The sequence below is a fragment of the Castor canadensis genome, chromosome 3 (genome assembly GCF_047511655.1).
Source record: "Castor canadensis chromosome 3, mCasCan1.hap1v2, whole genome shotgun sequence".
In the NCBI taxonomy this organism is placed as follows: domain Eukaryota; kingdom Metazoa; phylum Chordata; class Mammalia; order Rodentia; family Castoridae; genus Castor; species Castor canadensis.
The window spans coordinates 199,293,503-199,314,074 of record NC_133388.1 but is presented as its reverse complement, the minus strand read 5'-3'; the positions used below and the strand labels follow the sequence as shown (position 1 = coordinate 199,314,074).

At 59.6% G+C, this 20,572-nt stretch overlaps 2 protein-coding genes across 3 annotated transcripts; both read left to right on the top strand.

The window, feature by feature from the left end:
* Window positions 1-2: 2 nt before the first annotated feature.
* Window positions 3-5,958, top strand: Scrt1 (scratch family transcriptional repressor 1). Its single transcript, XM_074069454.1, has 2 exons — window positions 3-535; window positions 2,450-5,958. The coding sequence occupies exons 1-2, from the start codon at window positions 421-423 to the stop codon at window positions 3,376-3,378; spliced, it is 1,044 nt and encodes a 347-aa protein (XP_073925555.1). The 5' UTR covers window positions 3-420; the 3' UTR covers window positions 3,379-5,958.
* A 3,233-nt stretch (window positions 5,959-9,191) lies between these two features.
* On the top strand, window positions 9,192-19,147 carry Dgat1 (diacylglycerol O-acyltransferase 1). Of its 2 annotated transcripts, none has more exons than XM_020170997.2 (17): window positions 9,192-9,619; window positions 14,191-14,278; window positions 16,400-16,440; window positions 16,528-16,613; window positions 16,699-16,751; window positions 16,877-16,982; window positions 17,129-17,236; window positions 17,330-17,404; window positions 17,481-17,584; window positions 17,675-17,713; window positions 17,787-17,828; window positions 17,909-17,953; window positions 18,040-18,152; window positions 18,248-18,313; window positions 18,398-18,485; window positions 18,575-18,637; window positions 18,739-19,147. In XM_020170997.2, exons 1-17 carry the CDS (start codon window positions 9,405-9,407, stop codon window positions 18,892-18,894), a joined length of 1,488 nt encoding a protein of 495 aa, XP_020026586.1. In that variant the 5' UTR covers window positions 9,192-9,404; the 3' UTR covers window positions 18,895-19,147. The 2 variants fall into 2 exon arrangements, with proteins under 2 accessions (XP_020026586.1, XP_073925554.1); XM_074069453.1 differs by lacking the exon at window positions 9,192-9,619 and adding an exon at window positions 9,654-10,595.
* Window positions 19,148-20,572: the final 1,425 nt, after the last annotated feature.

Genomic DNA, 20,572 nt, shown 5'->3' with positions numbered 1-20,572 from the left:
GAAGGGGGCCGCGGGGCCGGGCCAGCCCTGCACCCATTCGCAGCCTCCAGGCCCGGGACGGAGCCGCTCCCCCCCTCTCCGCCCCCCCAGCCTCCTCCCCCGCCTGTCCAGGGGCGGCACTGCGGGCTGGGAAGCCGGGACCAGAGGAGGGAAGGAAGGAAGCAAGCAGGAAAGAAAGAAGAGAAGAGAGGAGAAAGGAAGGAAGGAGAAGACGAAGAAGAGGGATCCGGAGGGGCAGAGGAGGAGACGCAGGGCAGGAAGGAGGAGGAGAGAGGACCGCACTCGCGCGGCAGCATCCACAGGCCAGAGGGGACGGTGCTTCCTCCGCCGCTCCTCGGATGGTGACGGGGCTCCACCGAGGCCGCAGCCCCCCCGAGCCCCGGCTCCGTAGGCCCGCAGCGCCGGAGCCCCGCAGGAATCATGCCCAGGTCCTTCCTGGTTAAGAAGGTCAAACTTGACACATTCTCTTCGGCAGACCTCGACAGCTCCTACGGGCGGGCCCGCAGCGATCTCGGAGTGCGACTGCACGATAAAGGTGCGCCCTGAGCTGAGGCTGGGGTAGGGCCCAGGGCTTTGGTGGTGGGGTGGGTGGCCAGTGTTGGGGTGGAGAGACAGGGTCAGGAGAAATAGACCCTAGGGAACCAGAATAGGCAGGGGCTGGGGAAAGGGGAGCAAAGAGGCAGGCCAGACCCTCTGCCAAGACTGGGTAGAGTGTGGGATGAAGAAGAGGTGAAGAAAGAGTCAGGAACAGGAGAGACTGAAGGCACACACTGACCCACACCCTGACCTGTGCTGAGACAAACACAGCCTAACAGACACCTGCTGACATGACACAGCCACACAGACACATGCAGACACACACCCAGGAACCTGGGCTCACAGCACTACCATTTTTTTTTCTTGACTGCACCTACAGGACCCTGCTGGTGATAGCTGGGGAATGCTGGGAGCCCTAGGAGTAGGCATGGGGTCCAGCAAGGCCTCCCACCTGTCAGGGGCAAGGTACCAGCAGAGGCAGCAGCAGTATCTTCCCTGAAGTCAGGGTCAGGGCAGAAGATGTGGCAAGGGAAAGCCCAAGGTGGCAGAGGCATGGGATGCTCTTTGTGTGAAGGTGCTCAAGTTCAAGGACAACTGTTAACATGCAGGCAAGAGGGCTGGGACTGCCAGCAGCATGAGGTGGCAGAGCAAGTGTGACCTGCAGGAGCAGGAGCCTGTGTGGGCCCATGTGACTGCGTGTGGCCATGTGACTGTGTTCGCTTGTGTGTGACCCTGTGTGAGTGTGTGCCTGCCTGTGTACCACTACATGGGACCATGTGACTCTGAGGCCGCTGTGCACCATGTGACTGAGAGTGTGTCTGGGGTGGGTGCATATGCGACCCTGTATGAGTGGGTGGTGAGTGCCAGGGTCAGTGTACAGTCTACCCTACGAAGGGACTCTAGGACTGACTGTGGCCGGGAGCCTGGGTGTAACCCTGAAGGAGCCAGAGCCTGCATCATGGGAAGTGTGTGTTCATGACTCTGAGGTTGTGAGATCCATTTTGTACCTAAGGAACAACAGCGGTTACTGGCATGAATGATGCCACCCTCTTGTAAAATGTCCCTGTGAAGGTGTCCTCTGGCGGATGTCCTAGTAGCTTATTACCATAGTCTCCCTAGTTGCTTTTTTTGGGGGGAAGTTGAGAAGGCCCCGGCAAGGGGTTAGGATGTGGGGAGGAGAGGGCAATGTGGAACAGAGTAGGGCCCAAGGTGCGAGATGATGGAAGGAGTGAGGGGAGAAGAGTGGATGGAGAAAGATCTGGAGATGGGGTCGAGCTGCAAGGAGCTGTTAAGTCCAGTGAGTGGAAGATGAAGGCCAGAGATGCTGGGGCTTATTGGCAGACCTAGGGGACCACAAGGGGACAGCATCAAGGCTGGGAGCGGGCTCTGGAGGCCTGGGAAGAGCCGGCGAGGACCCCAGAGAGGCGGGACCGTCGGGGTCTCTGGGCTGGCGGTCTTGGCTTTGTGCGCGGCGGGTCTGCAGTATGTTGCATAATCAGGGAAAATTGCTGAAGTGGGGAGAACCCGAGGGGGAGGGGAAGGGGGAGGAGGAAGAGGGAAGCGCCGCCCCTCCCCCCTGACCTTGAGGCTCGGTGGAAGGGGGGGCAGCCGCGCCCGAAGATGCGCTTCTCTCCTCCCCCCGCGAGGGCTGGGCGCTTGGGCAGCGGGGGCGGAGCCCGGCCGGGCCGTGTTTCATCCTTTCCTCTCTGGTTTTCTCTCTCCCCCTTCCTGGCGTCTCCATCCTCCCTGTCCTGCGGTTCCCCAACCCCTTCTTTGTCCTTCTTCCTGTTCGCCTCTCTTCCACCCCGTATCTCCTGCTTGTGTCTGTCTGTCTTCTGTCACCTGTCCTGTGTGTGTCTTGCCTTCTGCCCCGTTCCCCTCCCTCTGTCCGTTTGTCCGCCTTGGCCTGCAGGATACCTCAGCGACTACGTGGGGCCAGCGTCGGTATACGATGGCGACGCGGAGGCGGCCTTGCTCAAAGGGCCGTCCCCGGAGCCCATGTATGCTGCGGCTGTGCGGGGTGAGCTGGGACCGGCGGCCTCGGGCTCGGCGCCGCCGCCCACCCCTCGCCCGGAGCTGGCCACAGCCGCCGGCGGCTACATCAACGGCGACGCGGCAGTCAGCGAGGGCTACGCGGCCGACGCCTTCTTCATCACCGACGGGCGCTCGCGCCGTAAGGCTGCCAACGCCAGTGCTGCCGCTGCGTCCTCCACGGCCTCAGCAGCTGCCCCCGACGACAACGACGCTGGAGGCGGGGGCGGGCCGGGCACGCGAGGCTCGGGATCCGGGGGCCGGGGCGGCACGCGCGCGGGGGCGGGCACCGAGGCGCGTGCGGGATCCGGGGCCGCGGGTTCTGGTGGCCGACACGCGTGTGGCGAGTGCGGCAAGACATACGCCACGTCGTCGAACCTGAGCCGCCACAAGCAGACGCACCGCAGCTTGGACAGCCAGCTGGCGCGGCGCTGCCCGACGTGTGGCAAGGTGTATGTGTCCATGCCGGCCATGGCCATGCACCTGCTCACGCACGACCTGCGCCACAAGTGCGGCGTTTGCGGCAAGGCCTTCTCGCGGCCTTGGCTGCTGCAGGGCCACATGCGCTCTCACACCGGCGAGAAACCCTTCGGCTGCGCGCATTGCGGCAAGGCTTTCGCCGACCGCTCCAATCTGCGCGCGCACATGCAGACGCACTCAGCCTTCAAGCACTTTCAGTGCAAGCGCTGCAAGAAGAGCTTCGCTCTCAAGTCTTATCTCAACAAGCACTACGAGTCGGCCTGCTTCAAGGGCGGCGCCGGCGGTCCGGCGGCCCCCGCTCCGCCTCAGCTCAGCCCTGTTCAGGCCTAGGGCGGCGGGGCCTCCGCCCGCCAGGTCGGCTCTCAGCAATACGGGCCCCCAGGGAAGTCTCCGCTGGCGTCCGGGCGGAGGGGCTGGAGGGCGGGCCCCTCCTCACAGCAATAGGGGGAGGGAGCCCGCCCCGTCCCGCTCCGCCGGGGGGCCTTGCCAGCCCCTTCAAGCAATAGGGTCCCGAGGGGAGACCCACCCCGAAAACCCCTCCCCTCTCCTCCAGGGTGCCCCAGGCTTTCTCCCAGCAATAGGGTCGACCCGACCCAGAACCGAACCTCATCTTTTAGTTGAGTCTCTGAAGACAGGGGTGAGGTGAGGTAAGGAGCGCCCTCCTCCCTCCTCTGTGCCCCTGGATCGCGTTGCAAGAGACTCAGGTCTTCCCTACCCCTTCCTAAGCCTTCCAGGCCGGGTCTTCAGCCCAGACGTCCAGGGAGTCCCTCCCGGGCCGGAGGCCAGGAAAGGAGTAGGAGAGGGGACGGGCCGCTGAAGCGTCCTGTCCCACAGGCTTCGCGGAACTCCCGGGAGTGTTAGACGCTTTGGGGATCGGGGAGGGGGACGGACGGCGGCACCCTCTCCCTCGGGTTCTTTCTGGGGCCTCAGTCCGAGCCGCCCTCCTACCCTCGCCTCGCATCCTCTGCCAAATCCGAATTCTTCCAGCCCAGCTTCCCGGGCTCTGTCCTCCATAACGAATAATAATGACGCATATCGAATCGCATGGACTTATCCGACCTACTCAGACCCCCTCCCGCCCTGCCCCGGGGCCCCCTCCCTCGTACCCCGGGCTTTCGGTGTTGGAGGACGACGGATACCCGGGCCCGGCAGGCTGGCGTGCCACTTCCCTCCACACACCTCTGTATTCGCTTTGCGGGTAAAGCCCCCTGGGGGGGGTTGCGGACGCGTCGGGTTCCTTTCTTTCTGTATTTATACGTTTTATTTATGAACGGATTGCACTCGGGTCAGAGAGGGGCGCCGAACCCTCCATCCTTCCCGCCGACGCCGGGGTTTGGGATGTCAAGGATCACTTCCTCTGCCCCTGGGCCCCGCCCCCAGCTGGGCTCCACCTACCGGGAGCCTCGGACCACGCCTCCAGAGGACAGCCCCTCCCCCGAGGTCCCGCCCCCACTCGGTTGCCAACTTTTGCCCGTCTATGCCAAAGCCTCGGCGGCGACCCCGCCCCAAGGGCCCGCCCCATTGGCCGCCGCCTTTGTGACGTCACTCACTGCATGCAGCCCCACCCCTTCTCCCAACCCTTCCCGGGGCTGCCCGCTCCCCTTCCTCTTAGTTAGTCCAATGCCGACTATAGAGCAATAATGCGCACTGCATGCGAAGCTGCCGCAGCCTCTAGAGTTACTGAGAATCAGGTATCCCCCCGCCCTACCCACCCCATAGGCCCCTAGATCAGGGATGCTGCGCGGGGCCGGCCGCGCAGATTTTCTTTTCCCCTCCCCCCCTCACCCTACGGCAGAGCCCGGCGGGCGTCTTGGTTCCTGGGGCGGGGGTGGAGTGGTTGCACCCAAGACCTCTCCGTCAGTCGCCCATCACTCACCAATTATTGGGCATCTACTATGTGCCAGGCCTGCTGCTGAGTACTCCAGAGACGCGGCGACCATTGGGGAGGTGCGTGTCCGCGACTGGAGTCCAGCAGGCTTGGGTGGGCCAGCAAGGGGCGCAGATGCAGAACGCCGGGACTCTGTACCCAGATGGCCCCTCCTCCCCATCTCAGTCCAGTTCCGTGCTGGGCGCAATTGAGCTCTGCCTTTGACTTGGGCCTTGCATTTCCAGCCCAGGCGGGACAGATCCAGGGTTTCAGGACCCATTTCTATCAGGGCCGCCCTCACAGGCACCCAGTCCTTTGATTCCCTGACAAATGCAGTTCTGCTGTGTTCAGCCAAAGTGCAACAGGCTGGAGTATATGATGTGACCAGCCTCCTCCCCAGCACTAAGCTTGGCTGCCTCCCAGGGCGGACCCGCGGGCTCAGCGTAGCAGTGCTCACTACCAACCCCCCACCCCCCACCACCAGGAGTGGTGCCCGCACAGTTTTCAGCTGGGGCCTGCCCGCCTGTGCCGCATGCACAAGCACACACAGGCACCCTTTTCCCACCCCACTCCGCACTCCTGTCTACCTACCTGTGGAGAAGGCCGGAGGGCAGTGGGCCCGCCAGGATCTCCCGCTTCTGCCCCACACCCTGCCGCCGTGGAAAGCCATGGGCCCCTTCCCGCCCCCATAACTAAGCAGCACAATAACCGACTTAGAGAATTCAGGTAGAAGGAACGTTTAGGTAGCACCTATTTTGTACTGATTCTACAAGTAGGGCCCGAGGTGCGGGGCCCTCGGGTGGGGGCTGTGGCTGCCGGCCCGCCCCGCCCCCACCCCCGCCTGTGCCCCGCCGCCTTGTATATATTCCCGCCCGGAACAGGCCGGGATTTTTACTCGGGCCGCGCCCCTCTTCCGCCCCCGTTTGGGGCCGGGCCGGCTGGACAGACGGACGGACGGACAGACCTCCTTCCTAAGCACAATAGCACCAGCTCCCCGGAGCGCCGCACCTCCACGAGGAGAATAAATGCCACTCTTGATAGAATTTGCAGTATTGGCTGATGTGTCCTCGCTGGGGCGCTGCTGTCTGGGGGCTCTTCCTGGTTCTGCTGGGAGTGGCAACTCAAAGAACGGGTCAGGCCTTTTTCCTACTGGAGACGGCTGGCTCTGCCAGCTGGGCCACAGGACACCTATCTGAAGGCAAAAGCAGTTGGCACTTTCCTGTGACAGTGAATCTGCCCTGAGCCAGGAATTGTGGGCTCATGGTTTCCAGGGGCTCTAGCCCAATGTCAGGTCCAGCCAAGCTGACCTAGAATGGTCAGGGTGTGTACAGCAGGGTATATGGTCCCCTGCCTTGGATGCTTCCACTCTCCTACTCTCCCTATAAGGGGCTTCTGCTGCATCCATAGGCCTGTCCTGCAAGCAGCTACATGAACAATTCTAGGTTCCTTATCCTAAGTAAGTCCCCTGAGATGCTGTTGGAAGAAATGGGGCCAGGAGAGTTTTTGAGGTCCAGCCATTCCCTGTGGCCTGCTGCCCTTATTCTGACCCCTGAGCTCTGGGGATATGCTCCAACTGCACTGCAGGAGAATGCCTCTCTGGACAGTTGGGACAGGCCAGTTTCCAGGGAGGAGATGCCTGGGGCAGAGAGGCTTCCACAGCCGCCCACAGGCTCTAGACAGGGTGAGTAGAGTTGAAGTGGGCAGAGCTCTGATGGTTAGGGAGAACATAGGGTTTGGGAGCCCTCCTTCCCAGCCATGGCCCCTGACAAGCAAGTAGGCAGACATGAATTAACTTGCCCAAGGATTTTGTGCACATGTACGTGGTCAAACTAGGTTATCCCTAGGCCAGGGCCAGCACAGCTTCCCACACCCTGGCAAGGGCAGGGGCTAGACCACCAGACTCCATTCAGTGGAGAGCAGGGCAGCTGTGTCTCCAGCAGGTCATGGCGTGTGTGCCTGCTACTCGGAGAGGGTTTCAGTGGGAGTGGGTGCACCCCTCTTGTGTGCTCTGCCAATAGTAAAAACAGCAGGAGTGAAGGCACACCTGGTACTAGGAGAAGTCAGTGGCCAGGGTCCCTAGCAGAGGGACCCTCACTGTCATGGTCTCTAGCTGGACAGACATCTGTTTGTCCTATTTGCAGATGAGGAATCTGAACCTTGGGGATGAGGTAAATGGCTTGTCTAAGGATGAAGTGCTGCTTTTGACATAACCCTGACTTAGTTCTCCACCCACCTTTATACCTGACTCAACACCTTGGCAGGTAGCAAAGATAGGCAAGAAGGCTCCTAACTGCTCACTCCTTCCTGAAGGATTCCACAGCTTCAGGTTCCGGACTGGTTGTTTCTGTTTCTCTAGGATTCTGAGGATGGTAGAACACAAGGATGGAAGCAACTTTTGGGAGGCCTAGAATTAGTTCACCTCCCCATTCCTCCCATCCATCCATGGACACAACTTCTATCCTAGAGAATGCATGGCACAGTCTGCCATGGACTCTTCACAGTAGGCCTCTTTGACCCACTGATGGCCCCAAGATGCTGGGGTCACCCCGAGACCCTTTCTAAACCTCAAGTCCCTCCTGGGCCCCCTTTTGTTGCCACCCTCAGCAAAGACATCGGCACTATGATTTCCTTACTAAGTCTGCCACATACAAGTTGGCTCCCAACCAACTTCTGCTACCCTTTCTCCTCTTTCCTGATGCCCCGGGTCACACCTCACCCTAGATTTTGGGGGTGCTGGAGCTGTTTGTGCCAGGTAATCTCCTCCTCAGGCTTCCATCCTGGCCCACCTCCCTGCTGCAGGCTCCATTTCTTCACTACTCGCTTTGGCCCCACCCAGCTGGCAGGACCGCCCTCTCTGGTGCCTCCTGTATACTCTCTGCCTCATTCCCAAGGCTACTCGCTGGCTGACAGTTTTGAGTCTGGATATGGCTGAAGACAGTGGCTTCCGCTCCTCATTGGCCAGGAAACCCCTCTGGGCTTAGTGACAGACAAAGCCATCAACCTTCTCTTTCCATCTGCCTGGTATAGACCATCGCTCTAATTCTCCGTTCCAGATTGGAAGGTAGCACTGCTACAGCTGACATGCAGACACGTGGGTGTACAGAGGCCTTGCTGCCAGAGAAGGGTGTGAGGATGGGGTGGCAGGGCTCCCATGACTTACACTTATGCTCTAGGCTCCTGAGGGGACATTCTGTTCTGCCTAGGCTCTTTTTGGGTCAGTGCTCACAAAGGCTTAGTACAGCCCGGCCTAGCCTAGGCCCAGCTACAGAGTGTGCTCAGCCAGCAACTTCGATGAACAAATATTACGGGAGACTGGGTAGGAGATGGGCCTGGTCCTGAACCACAGAAGGTGCCTGTGTGAGGAACTTTCTGTCAGTGTGGGCCTCCTCTGCAGGCTACACAAAGGTAACTGCAAGGTAGCCTCAGCCTGCCTGATGCCTGGGACGGCATCAGCCCTCGATGGCTGGTGGTAACAAGAACTTGTCCCAGGGGAGCAGCCCTGCCAGCCAACACGGTCAGCGTTAAGTGATAGCATGGGGCGAGCTCAGCAGGAAAGGTGTTGCTGACACTTACAGACTGAGTCCCTGCTTGTTCTAGAGAGGTGCTTCTTGGCCTTGTTCTACTCAGAAGAGCCAGTGGCTAGGAGGCCATGATACGTGCACTACACGCTCAGTGCTGGGCGCATGCTGGGCCACACCTGCGCCTGGAGTGACTGTGGTGACGCTGAATTGCTTCATTTAAAAGCCGAGCAATTTCACAAGCATGCTGTGACGTGGCTTGGGTATTTCTTCCGCTTGATCCCCTGACCTGGCCTTTGTGGGAAGTCCCTCTAAGCCCATTCAAAGCGGACCCTGCCCGGCAAGTTGGAGCACAACCCCGCCAGGGGGCGCTAGTTTCCGCCGGGTGCGCGCTAGGACGCAGGTCTCGGGCAGCTGGACAGCACGCACACATGGAGTTTCCTAAGACTCACACCCCTGGTCACTCGCGGAGTTGGGGGATGAGGAAAGCTTGAGTTTACAAAAGCGGGACGAGGGGCAGGCGAGAGGTCAGGGGAAGTGAGCAGCTGCCAGGCAGCCAGGGGCCGCTGCGGTCCTTGGTGGTCCAGCCCGCTACTCGGAGCCCGGGAGAACCTCTAACGTCTTCGCGACCAGGGGCGCAGGGCGGCCACCGGCGAGCGGTGACAGCAACTCCCAGAGTGCCACGCTTCGGGCGCCTGCAACTCCCAGAGTGCTCCGCGCCACCTCCTAGGCTCCGCCCCGGCTGGCCGCGGACTACAAATGGGTGCGTGCGGCGGCCGATGGCCAGTCAGCAGCTTGGAAGCAGCGGTGCTGCGGCATTCTGGGTGGGCGTTCGTGCGTGGAACGGGCTACGGTGGCCGGCAGGGGGCGGCGGCGGCCGTTGCTCAGAGTCCGGAGGCGGAACCGCGGGCTACGGGCGCTGAGAGCCGGGTGGGCCAGGACTGGGCCTCGACGAGGTGCTGGCTGAGGCCATGGGTGACCGCGGCGGCGCGGGCGGTTCCCGGCGCCGGAGGACCGGCTCGAGGCCCTCCGGCCAGGGCGGCGGCGGGCCCGTTTCGGCGGAAGAGGCGGTGCGGGACGCGGCCGCGGGCCCCGAAGTGAGCGCCGCGGGGGACGCACCGGCCCCGGTCCCGGCTCCGGACGAGGATGGAGACGCCCACGTGGGCAGCGGCCCGGGGGAGCTGAGGTAGCGGAGCGCCTGATCCCTCACCTCTGATACAGTTTCGGCGACGTTCCCTTTCCCCCAGAAGTGGCCACAGCAGTGCCATCCCCTAGCCTGGGAACCGTTGGGTCATCGTGGTACACCGAGGCTTTGGGGAGAGTCACCTGCCAAGGTCACCCAGGGGCCGAGTAGCGGGCCTCCTTAGCCAGGTAGAGGGGAGCGGGCAGCAGCAGCCCCTCTTCTAGATCAGTTAGGCTGGTGCAATCTCAGGTAAGTCCCAAGGCCCTTTCAGAGGGTCCAACTGGAAGCCTGGCGCCCTCCTTGGTTGGTCCATCTTGTTTGGAGGGAGGTAGATGGGATGGGACTAGATGGGTAAGGAGGGCTGGTCTTCCAGGGAAGGTCCAGCTGGGCTCAGGCCTGACAAGAGAATGGGCATCTGCCTAGAGGAGGGGGAAGTGCATAGGGTTTGTTCTTACAGACCCTCCGAAGAGTGGCTGTATGTCTCATGCCTCACGCAGTGGTTAGGAGGGCCTGGAGCCCCACCATGTTGCCAGAATTGGTGTCTGCTGTATGGCCAGAGTTGAATCCTGTGTGGACATTTTCATTCCCTGATTGGACTACAAGAGAGGGGTTTCGTGTAGACACACCCACATGTAGGCGGAGTGGGGGCAGGGGGTGCTGGAGTACACCTTGGCCTGGGGAGGACTTGGCCTGCTTGGGCTTGGCTGCCTCCTCCAAACTGGTCCTCAGGCCACCCCCAAGTCACCTATTCTGGCCTTCATCCTAGGACCCTCAGTGGCTCTAGTTTAGGGAGAAACTGAGGGGCTAGGAGGAAGTGAGCTTGATTGGCAAGGAGTTGCCCTTTCAGTAAAACAGCCCAGTCTTTCTTCACCACCCTGTGGGGAGGGGGCCCCCACTGCCCTTGGGTGCGCACAATTCACCTGGGAGATAAGATAACCTCAGTGTGAGGCAGACATGGCACAGTGTGGACAAAGGTCAGGTAAGGAGGATGTGAAGACAGTGTGGGGGAGGAGGCTGGCTGTCCTAAAAAGGGTGTTAGTTTCCTGTGGGTCTGGAATTGTGCTGAAGGAGGTAGTGCTGGAGTTCCCCTTTGTCCCAAGTTGTTCTTTTCTACAGGAAGCAGGGGGATGGCTTGCTTGACCTTTGGAGGGGGTGGGAATTGGGGCCCTCTTGTGTGGGATTGAGGGAGAGGTCTCACTTGTGGGTCAAGCTACCACGGAAGGATAGGGAGGAGAGAGCAGTCACCTTCTTGCTTTGCACTGGCCAGTGAGCCTTTTTTGTGTACCTGCTGCTGTGGGGCTTGTGTGGTGGATAGTGGGAGAGGTCAGGGGAGTCCCTGTCCTGTCACTAAGGTCTGGTCTCCTTGGGTAACAACCTTGCTGCTCTGCCTCAGCTGATCATGCTGTACCTTCCCTTCATAGAGTGGTAGATGGCAGGGAAGAGGCTGTCCAGGGCTGGAGAGAGACCCCTGTGGGTCTCCAGAATGTGCAGATGAAATCCTGGGATGTCAGGGCACAAGGCTCCTGGGTCCAGTGCTGAATTCCATTCTCCTGCTGGCAGGCTAGGCCAAGCCACCTTTTCTGGCCGCCTGGGATTTGGCCTGTAGTTTACCCCATTGCCACTATTCTCTCACCAGCCTCCCCTCCTCCACTTGTTGCTCTCTTGGCCCAGCCCAGGCTAGCCTTCCTTTCCCCGTTCCTCCTGACTTCTTTAGCTCCTACCTCCTCCCCTTGCAACACTTCCTGTTCACTTTGGGCTGGGCAGGTGGGTCAGACTTTGGGTGTGAGGCCATTTCTTCTGCCATGTGTTGAGGCAAGGCTGAGGTAGGAAGGAAAGGCACCCATCTTGCTCTGCGGGCTGTTTACCTTTCAGGCTCTGCATACTCATGGCCACCCTAGGCAAGACTTCTGATTGTGCTGCTTCCCTAGGGTGTTTGTCCCAAGCTATCTTCTGTACCTCTCCTGCAGGGTCTGTGAGGTGTGAAGAGCTGCCCCAATTATCTTGTGCCCCAGGGTCTGGCTCAGAGGGTGACATAGAGGAAGTGCCAAGGAGGTGGCAGCTGGGACGGGAGCTGGCATTCTGCCACCCCCCCCAACTCTTCTTGGCCCTGGAGCTGTTCCCCAGATGAGGTCCACAGTTGGAGGCTGAGCTTTTGGGTGTGTACAGACTTTGGCATATGTGTAGTGGGGATGGCATGTTCCTGTCTCATAGTGCTCTTGTGAGTTAGGCAGAGGAGTAGAAAGGGAGGCTACCCCTTCCTGCTCTGCCTGTAGTTTACTGGGTGGGCCTGGGGGCTGTAGGAGGGGCTGTCCTGTGTCCTCTTGGCCCCAAGGAATGGGTAAAGGGCAGCTGGAAAGTGCAGGGAATGAGCAGGCCCTCCAGTAGGTGAGAGGGTGACAAAGATAACTGGCCAGGTGGCCAGCTCCCATTTCCTCTGCCAACCATCCTTTGTGGCCTGCCTTTGAGCTCACTTGCTGCTGACTGACCGTACTGGTAACCCTGGACCTTGGCCAGCATTGGCAGATGGGGGCTTCCTTCCCTGGGCCAGGGCCTCCCCTCTTCCTATGAGGGGAGAGGCAGCATGGTGGAGCCAGCATAGTGGGAATGCTGCCTGAGATGGGGCAGGTTGGGAGGCTAATGGAGTGATCCGAGATGTGGGTGTGGGCAGTTGAGGAAGGCCTTGGAAGCCCAACAGAAGAAACCTGAAAAAACTCTTATGACGTCTGCTGTAAGTTTTGGAAAGCAAGACCCTTTCCCCACTTCTGTCTTCATTTTGAAGACAGATAAAGCAGCATGGTCTCCTTGGTGGCGCAAAAGAGAGAGAGGTCACACGGTTGTGAAATAGCCATTGTGGTGTGAAGACAGCAGTTGGTGGGTTGTGGCACAAGGATGCCAGCCAGGAAACTTTGGGATAGTTCTGATCAAAGAATAATAGGCTTTAGCTTGGCGGAGAGGGGCAACTGGGAGGCCCAGTCTAGCAAACAGGCCCAGAAAGGCCATCCTTCTTGCCTCTTGCTGCTGTGTCTCTGGGAACAGCCTACATGTACCCTTCCTGAGGAGGATGGGCAGTGAGTAGAGTTGTCTGAGGAGGTGCCCCAAGGGCAATGGCCATTTGGAAAGGCAGGTGCAGACTTGGGAAGAGGAGGGGCTTAGGTAAAGACCATAGCCGCCCTCCGTGGTTCGTGATGAGCCTGGTGGGTAGTTTCAGGAAGCTGAGGCTTGAGTCAGGGAGAGGGAGATGGGCAATGGCAGGGGCTAGGGCTGGGGTGGAGCTTCCCCACCTTGGTGCTCCGCCTTCCCACCAGCCAAGAGCCACTGGGAGCTAGTGTGGGATGGGACTAGCTGCTGAGCAGACCTTGGTCGGGGGCAAAGGTTGAGCCTGTTGGCTCTGTCTCTCAGCCTCTTTGACCCTTTTTCCTAGGTGGGGCTGTCAGACTGCTGACCCCAACCAGAGCCAGACTTGCCCCTGTGCACTGAGGCAAGACCAGCCCTACAAGGGCAGCTGTGCCACAGTGTTCCCTGGCTTGCTCCTCCTGATCATATGCCCCAAGGCGGGGATGTGCATGGTTAAGGGGGAAGAGGAGGCCCTTACTTCTCCTCTTACAAAACCAAGGCCTTGCTCAATGCTGTGTAGGGCTTCCTGGTGGCACAGCAGCTGGAGGGCAAGGTGGGGCCACAGCTGGTGTGAGTGAGCCAGGGCACTGTTCTTGGGATTCACATGCTGGCCTTGCTGCTATTGTCCTTGCCTGGGGCTGGGTCTTGGTCTTATCCCAGCCACACAGAGGCCCCTCTGCCAGCCCTGGTACCCCTCTTCACAGGCAGGATTTGGGTGTCCCCCAACCCAGCACTGGGTGGGAGCTTTCATCGGAGTGGGGTCTGTTGGCAGGGGGAAATCCCTGCTGTCAAGTACCTGGCCCTTGAGTGGTTTCCTTTCAGAAGCCCCAGCCCAAGCAGGAACACAGAACTTACCATGAGCATACAAGGGTCAAGTCACTGCCCCAGAAAGGTGCATATTAGTCTGGGGACTGCTGGAAGTTGGCCTAGGTTCTTGTGCCCACTGAGGACTGTATAGCCAAGGGTGGGGAAGAGGCTCTTCAGGGCTGTTGGTGGGGACCCCTGGACTCCATGGGTGGTGGGATGGGGTAATTGAGCAGGGTGGATTCCACCCCTGCCTGTCTGCCCCAACAGTACTGGGTGGTGCTGGGTAAGCCTACAGATCACCCAGGTTGGATTCTTCTGGTTGGCCTGGTTGCTGTTGGGGGCCTCCAGAGAGCAATGCTAGTTTCCTGGCCTGGGATATCCAAGCCCCATATAGGCCTGACTGACTCCTGCCTGTAATTAGTCCTTTCTCACTGCCTGGAAGAAAGGCCCTCTCAGGCTAGTCCTGAGAGCTTTGCCCACTGTAGCCACATGGCTACTGGCATATCTTGCTTGGCTCCTTTTCCCCTTTTTAAATGGGGAATGGGGTGTATGGATAGAAAAGACAGTTGGGAAAGTAGTGGGTCACAGCAGTGGGCCAATCCTTGCTCTGTGGCATCTGCTCACGGGGAGGGGGGCTGTCCCCTCTCTGCCAGGTGCCATCGTCTGCAAGATTCTTTGTTCAGCTCAGACAGTGGCTTCAGCAACTACCGTGGCATCCTGAATTGGTGTGTGGTGATGCTGGTGAGTAGGACAGGATGTGGGAGCAGGCTCACCTGCAACCAAGTATGGCAGACTCTTCCAGTTTGGCCTTGCCCTGAGCACAGGCTCTGCCCTGGGGTGTGTGGACTGGGGTATGTGGGGCATTTTGTACCTGAGAAGGCCATGGTTCCTTGTGGCTGCCAGCTCTGGGCTGATGGGAGGCAGAAGCAGTCCCTGCAGTGCCAATGTGGGTCATGGTGGATCCCAGGAGAGGACTGAGGCTTAGCAGTGTACCTGGGACTTGAGGACTCAGGTTGTAAGCTGTGCAGGGGTGCAGGTCCCCCTGGTTAAGCTGGCATGGGTGGACAGATAGAGGAAGGGAGCAATAGTTACCCTCTCTCCCCCTCCCTCCCAGGCTGGGAGATTGAGAAAGGAGTGCTTTGTGGGTACTCCTGGGAAGTGGGCACCCCAGGGTACCTGCCTAGGAAGGTGTGAGAGAGGTCCTGAGGTTGTATGCCATGTGGCTTTGTAGGCATGGAACTCCCAGAAGGCCTAGTTTCCGCTTTAGTCTTCCTGGCCCCTTTCCTTCAGCCTTGGATCTTCTGGATGGAGCCCTGTGCCATGTCCAAGACTTGCTGCCTCTGGGGTCTGGTTATCACTGGCATTTTGTGGGGGTGTGGCCAGCAGCCCTACCCTAGGCTCAAAGGGCAGCCTGACGGGTGGGCCAGGGGGCAAGCGGCTATCTGTGCCAACCTCTACCATTCAGGAATGATGTGGCTCGAGACTTTCGGTCCTCCCCAGAAACATCTACCTCTGTTTTGGGCACAACTCCTCTGGTTGCCCAGGTGGAAGGGGTTCTATGCATACCACACCCTGCCATGTCCCAGGAGCTTCCTGAAGTTTCTAGCACCCTTCCCCTGGAGAGGGCCTTGAGTCTCAGACAGCTGTGGGATGCCATGAAACCTGATGGGTGAGCAGCTGGCTGCACAGGGGACAGTGGGCTGAAAGCCAGTCTGGCCCCAAGGAGATACGGCCCAGGCTAGTCAATAAAGAAGCAACAGGACAGCGGAGGTCGTTGGCCAGCACTGTCTCTTGCAGCCTCCTGAGCCTGCCTGTCCCTTGGGCGTAGACCCGCAGCCTTTCCACTGCTCTAGCCCTCCACCCACTCCCGACGGGACATGGCATCCTAGGTTCCGACTGCCTGCTCTCAAGAGAGGCCTTGGTGTAAGAGTGATGGTGTGGGGCCCCATGTTTTCTGGTGGGCGTCTGGTGGGGCAGCGGCCCCTGTATCCCCTAAGCTTGTCACATCCTCTGTGAAGCTTCCCTGGCCACCCAGGCAAGGAACCCCACATGTACTCCCTTGCCAGTATTGGTTTTCCACTGCACTCCTCACCTCCATCTCATGGGCCTGAACTCTGGGCAGTTGGCCAGGTAGGACATGGCTCCTGGGGTACCAGTGGTGCTTATGGGTTGGATGAGGATGGAGGTCAAGCACCTAGTTCCAGGCTGGAGCCTGTACTCTGTTTCAGTGGGGGCTCAGTCCTGGAGGCTGCGTTGGGACTGCATCCCAGCTGCCAGAACAGTTGAGGCAAGGCAGGGGCAGTGTCTCACCCCTGCTCTTGACCTTGGCAGTATCTTCCTGCTGCAGCCTCTTGTCAAGTGGGCACTGCAAAGGCTTGCCTGGTTGGTAGAGTGGAGGCCCAGGCTGAGGAAGAGGTTCCAGGGGGCTCCCTGGGGCTCAGCTGCTTCAGGCTTCCCCCATTGGGTGTGGGGGCCCCATGTTTTCTGGGGCCCCCCACACAAACAGCTTTTGGGCTGTAACTGGTCATGGTGGACTGCAGGGTGAGTTGTGTCTGCTCTGAGGGACAAGGGATTGCTGAACAGTGGGTCTGTCTGCTACTGAAGATAGGGCATCTGGGAAATGACTGGTAGTGGGATTGGTCCCTTCTGCATGGGATGAGGAGGGACTTCTCTCTGCCCTTGCACTGGTGTATGGTGAGGTGGGTGGTGAGTCTCAGAGCTTTGTGTGGCTGGGTTTGTAAGGCTGAGGCTGCCACCCCAGGTTAGGGTTCCTGCCCCAAGGTGCAAAGGGGAGCTGGGAAGTGCTGGGGTGGGGTGTGGTCAGCACTACCAGGGCTGAGTCATCTTGACTGTCTCCTGCAGGTCCTGAGCAACGCACGGTTATTTTTGGAGAACCTCATCAAGTGAGTACCTTCTGTGGGTCTCACCCCATTTCATCTACTGCCTGCTCAGCCCCACTCCCACTCAGGCCCTCATTGCCCCACCCCCAGGTATGGCATCCTGGTGGACCCCATCCAGGTGGTATCTCTGTTCCTGAAGGACCCGTACAGCTGGCCTGCCCCATGCCTGGTTATTGGTGAGCTGGGCTCAGAGAAGGGTCACGGGTGGGGACCAGTCTGACCTGGGGCCTGAACCTGCTCTGTGGTGGTTTCTGCCCTCAGTGGCCAACATCTTTGTTGTGGCTGCGTTCCAGATTGAGAAGCGCCTGGCGGTGGTAAGTGGTGCCTACCCCCTTCCCTGGTGTTAGTTGTTGGTCTGCTTGAGGTCGGCTTTCTTCACCAGGCCTGGCAGCCTTTCCCCAAGAAGGGGCCTTGGTTGAGTGCTCTGCCCATTCCCCAGGGTGCCCTGACAGAGCAGGTGGGGCTGCTGCTGTACATGGCCATCCTGGCCACCCTCCTCTGCTTCCCGGCAGCTGTGGCCTTACTGGTCGAGTCCATCACTCCAGGTGTGCTGTGCCCCTATCCTACCTGTCCCAGCCCATGCCTGGCTGTCCCAGGCTCAGTGTGGCGGGTGTGATCCCTGTGGTGCATGGGTGGCTGTGGCTGAGCCACCTCTCCTGTGGTCCCCATGGCTGAGATGCCTCTCCCACAGTGGGCTCCTTGATGGCTTTGGGATCGTACTCCATCCTCTTCCTCAAGCTTTTCTCTTACCGGGATGTCAACCTGTGGTGCCGCCAACGCAGGGCCAAGGCGAAGGCTGGTAAGGGGCTGTGAGGGCTGTGGCTTGCCTGTAGGACTGGGCCTTGGCAGCAGGACCCACACTACCTTCCAGCCTCCTCTGCTTTTCTCACAGCCCCCATAGGGAAGAAGAGCAGTGGAGCTGCTGCCCAGCGTACCGTGAGCTACCCAGACAACCTGACCTACCGAGGTGAGGATCTGTGGGCCAGAGCCCCAAGGGGCCAGGCTAGGGCTGTGTAGTTTCAGACCCCTCCCTTCCTTTCCAGATCTCTACTACTTCATTTTTGCTCCGACTTTGTGTTACGAACTCAACTTTCCCCGCTCCCCTCGAATCCGAAAGCGCTTTCTGCTGCGGCGAGTCCTTGAGCTGGTGAGGTTTGGGGCCGGGGGGCTGCCACAAGCAGGGTGTGGGTAGGGCACAGCTGTGGTCTTAGCTGGCTGATCTCTGCTCTTCCCTCAGTTGTTCTTCACCCAACTCCAGGTGGGGCTGATCCAGCAGGTAAGTGTGGCCAGTGGGTGGGTGGCAGGGCTCAGCATAACTGGGAAAATTGATGGTGTGTCTTCCTTTGCAGTGGATGGTCCCCACTATCCAGAACTCCATGAAGCCCTTCAAGGTGAGCTCAGGCTCCCCTGTGGCTGGGGTGGCTGGGGTAGGGATGCTGCAGCTGGCTGAGCAGCTATCCTGCTTCTGTAGGATATGGACTACTCACGCATCGCTGAACGCCTCCTGAAGTTGGCGGTGAGTGTCTGTCAGCAGTTTGTGGGTGAGGTGAACTTGAGGAATAGGTGGGGATATTCTGGAACCTGGAGACCCTTCCCCCACAGGTCCCCAACCACCTGATTTGGCTCATCTTCTTCTACTGGCTCTTCCATTCCTGCCTGAACGCCGTGGCAGAGCTCATGCAGTTTGGAGACCGGGAGTTCTACCGGGACTGGTGGTGGGTGGCCTTGGGGGTGGCTCTGGGGGTCTGGGTGGGCCACAGTGTGTTCTGCTCACTCTGTTCTCGATTACTCCTCCCCAACCCCACCTCAGGAACGCTGAGTCTGTCACTTACTTCTGGCAGAACTGGAACATCCCTGTGCACAAGTGGTGTATCAGGTAGGTGGCGTATGTACGTGTGGGTGTGGGTATGAACCTGGTCCTTGTCCCAGGACCTTGTCCTACAGCCTCCTTCCTCTGCAGACACTTCTACAAGCCTATGATCCGACGGGGCAGCAGCAGGTGGATGGCCAGGACAGGGGTGTTCCTAGCTTCAGCCTTCTTCCATGAGGTCAGTGCTCTGCAGACATCCTTGCCTCACCTCTGGGCAGGGGTCTGGCCAGCAGGTGGGACACTGACTCCCTTCTCCCCTCATCCCAGTACCTGGTGAGTGTCCCCCTTCGGATGTTCCGCCTCTGGGCATTCACAGCTATGATGGCTCAGGTGCGTGCTCCCCGCCCCCCCAATGTGGCTACCTCGCCTGCTTGCCTTTCCCTACCTGAATGTGTGCTAAGCTGTTCCTGACTTCGGCGTCGTGTTCTCAGATCCCCCTGGCCTGGATCGTAGGTCGCTTCTTCCAGGGCAACTATGGCAATGCGGCTGTCTGGCTGACACTCATCATCGGGCAGCCGGTGGCTGTGCTCATGTACGTCCACGACTACTATGTACTCAACTACGAGGCTCCAACAGCAGGGACCTGAGCTGCTCCCTAGGGCCTAGTCTCTTCTCACTGTCCATGGCCAGAGCCAGCTCTCCCTCACCTGGGCCTGGAGTGCTGGAGGAGGCCCTGGCTGACTGCACCCTCCTCCTGCCCTGGGAGGCCTGTCTGCCCCTATGGGGCTCCCTCCTGATCCTCTTAGGGATGGTGACACCGGAGCCCACCTGGCAGGAGCCAGTGTTGGGAGTCTGTGCTGACTGGGGCTGAGGGTGTCAATAAAGTGCTGTCCAGACTGACCTTCCTCAGCCTGGTGGGGGTGTGAGGGCTGGTGGCAGCTGCTCCAGAGGCTAAAGGCCTTGGATCTCAGGCTTCTGGCCAAGGCTGTGGGGCTGGGGGTAGAAGTGGATCTGGGTGCCCACGATCGCAGGTGTGTGGACAAGGTTGCTCAGCTGCAGAGTAGAGCACAGTCAGTAGGGGGCGGCAGCAGCCCACCATGGAGGTGGCTGCTTAGGAAAGACCAGCTGAATTCCAACTTCCTATCCCAGCTCTGTGTATTTCATGTGGGCCAGGTCAGCACTCTTTGGATCCCAGTAGAGGATAAAAGTCTGGCCAATCTGGGCCTGGCAAGAGGGTGTCTGTCTAGGGCTTCCTGAGCGTGGACCTCACCTGAGGGCAGGCTGGAGGCCAATGCCCAGGGCCCTTCTGACAGCTCAGGCCTGAGGAACCCGTGGAGATTACATGCGGTGTCCACAGGGAGCTCACCTGGGGTAGGCTCAGCAGGGTCTAGATCTGCCTGCTTATCCTCACTGCCTCCACTGGGAACCTGGGTTCACATCCCCAGAGGTAGGGCCACTAAAGGGTACACACTGTCCATGAGAGTACCCCACCCTTGTGCATCAGCTGTCTGGGCCTAGGCTGCCCCTTAACTTGGCCCTAAGGGCCTCTGAACACTTGATTCACCTGGGCTCCCTGGGACAGTGCTGATCAGCAAGGTAGGCCAGTGACTAGGCAGCCTGCACAGGAGCCAGGTCTGTGTCGTGTCCCCTCTTCCTCACATGTGCTTCTCATGGCAATAGGTGGCAGCTCTGTAATCTTCAGAGGGGTGTCTTGTCCCTAGGCCCTCTTACCTGCCAGGTTTTGCAGAGGCCACCTTGATGGCAGCTCAGGGACTCTCCCTACCTTATTTTGGTGCTCAACTGCCAACCTGTTTGAACACAGCCCTAACCTACAGCTGTGGCCCAGCAAGGCAGGCATCTGAGGTGTTGGGAACTTTGCAGGGTGGGTAGTGGCCCCATAGCTGTGCTGCCTCACTAGCAGACTACCTGGCCAGTGTATGGCCCTCACCTCTTCTGGCCATGGCAGCATCGGGAGAGGGCAGGCCTGTGTTGCCTGATGCTCCGCCTGGTGTATACAGTAGCTCCCTGACCTCTGTACCATGGTGGCCATGACCCTGGCTTGCTGAGAGCAGTGAGGAGGGAGTGAACTCACTGGAAACAAGGTGTCCAGGAATTGTCTGGCCTGACTCTCCAACACTGTGTGGGTGCCTGTGCCTGTGCCTCCTTCCACCCCTCAGCCAGCAAAGTGTGACCCAGGAGATGGGGCCCACCCTGGGCCACCTTCCCTTTCTTCTGTCAGACCCCATGGAAACGTCTGCAACAGCGTAAGCAGGCCCAGAACCAGTTCAGTATCTCAGGGATACGGGCTGGCTCTACTGAGTGATG

Excerpts from the sequence above, each read along its gene's own strand:
- Scrt1 (XM_074069454.1), top strand. The coding sequence starts at position 421 with ATGCCCAGGTCCTTCCTGGTTAAGAAGGTCAAACTTGACACATTCTCT. Across the intron at positions 536-2,449 it reads AGTGCGACTGCACGATAAAG|GATACCTCAGCGACTACGTG; the intron begins GTGCGCCCTGAG and ends CTTGGCCTGCAG.
- Dgat1 (XM_020170997.2), top strand. The coding sequence starts at position 9,405 with ATGGGTGACCGCGGCGGCGCGGGCGGTTCCCGGCGCCGGAGGACCGGC. Across the intron at positions 14,279-16,399 it reads ATTGGTGTGTGGTGATGCTG|GTCCTGAGCAACGCACGGTT; the intron begins GTGAGTAGGACA and ends TGTCTCCTGCAG. Across the intron at positions 17,714-17,786 it reads AGGTGGGGCTGATCCAGCAG|TGGATGGTCCCCACTATCCA; the intron begins GTAAGTGTGGCC and ends CTTCCTTTGCAG.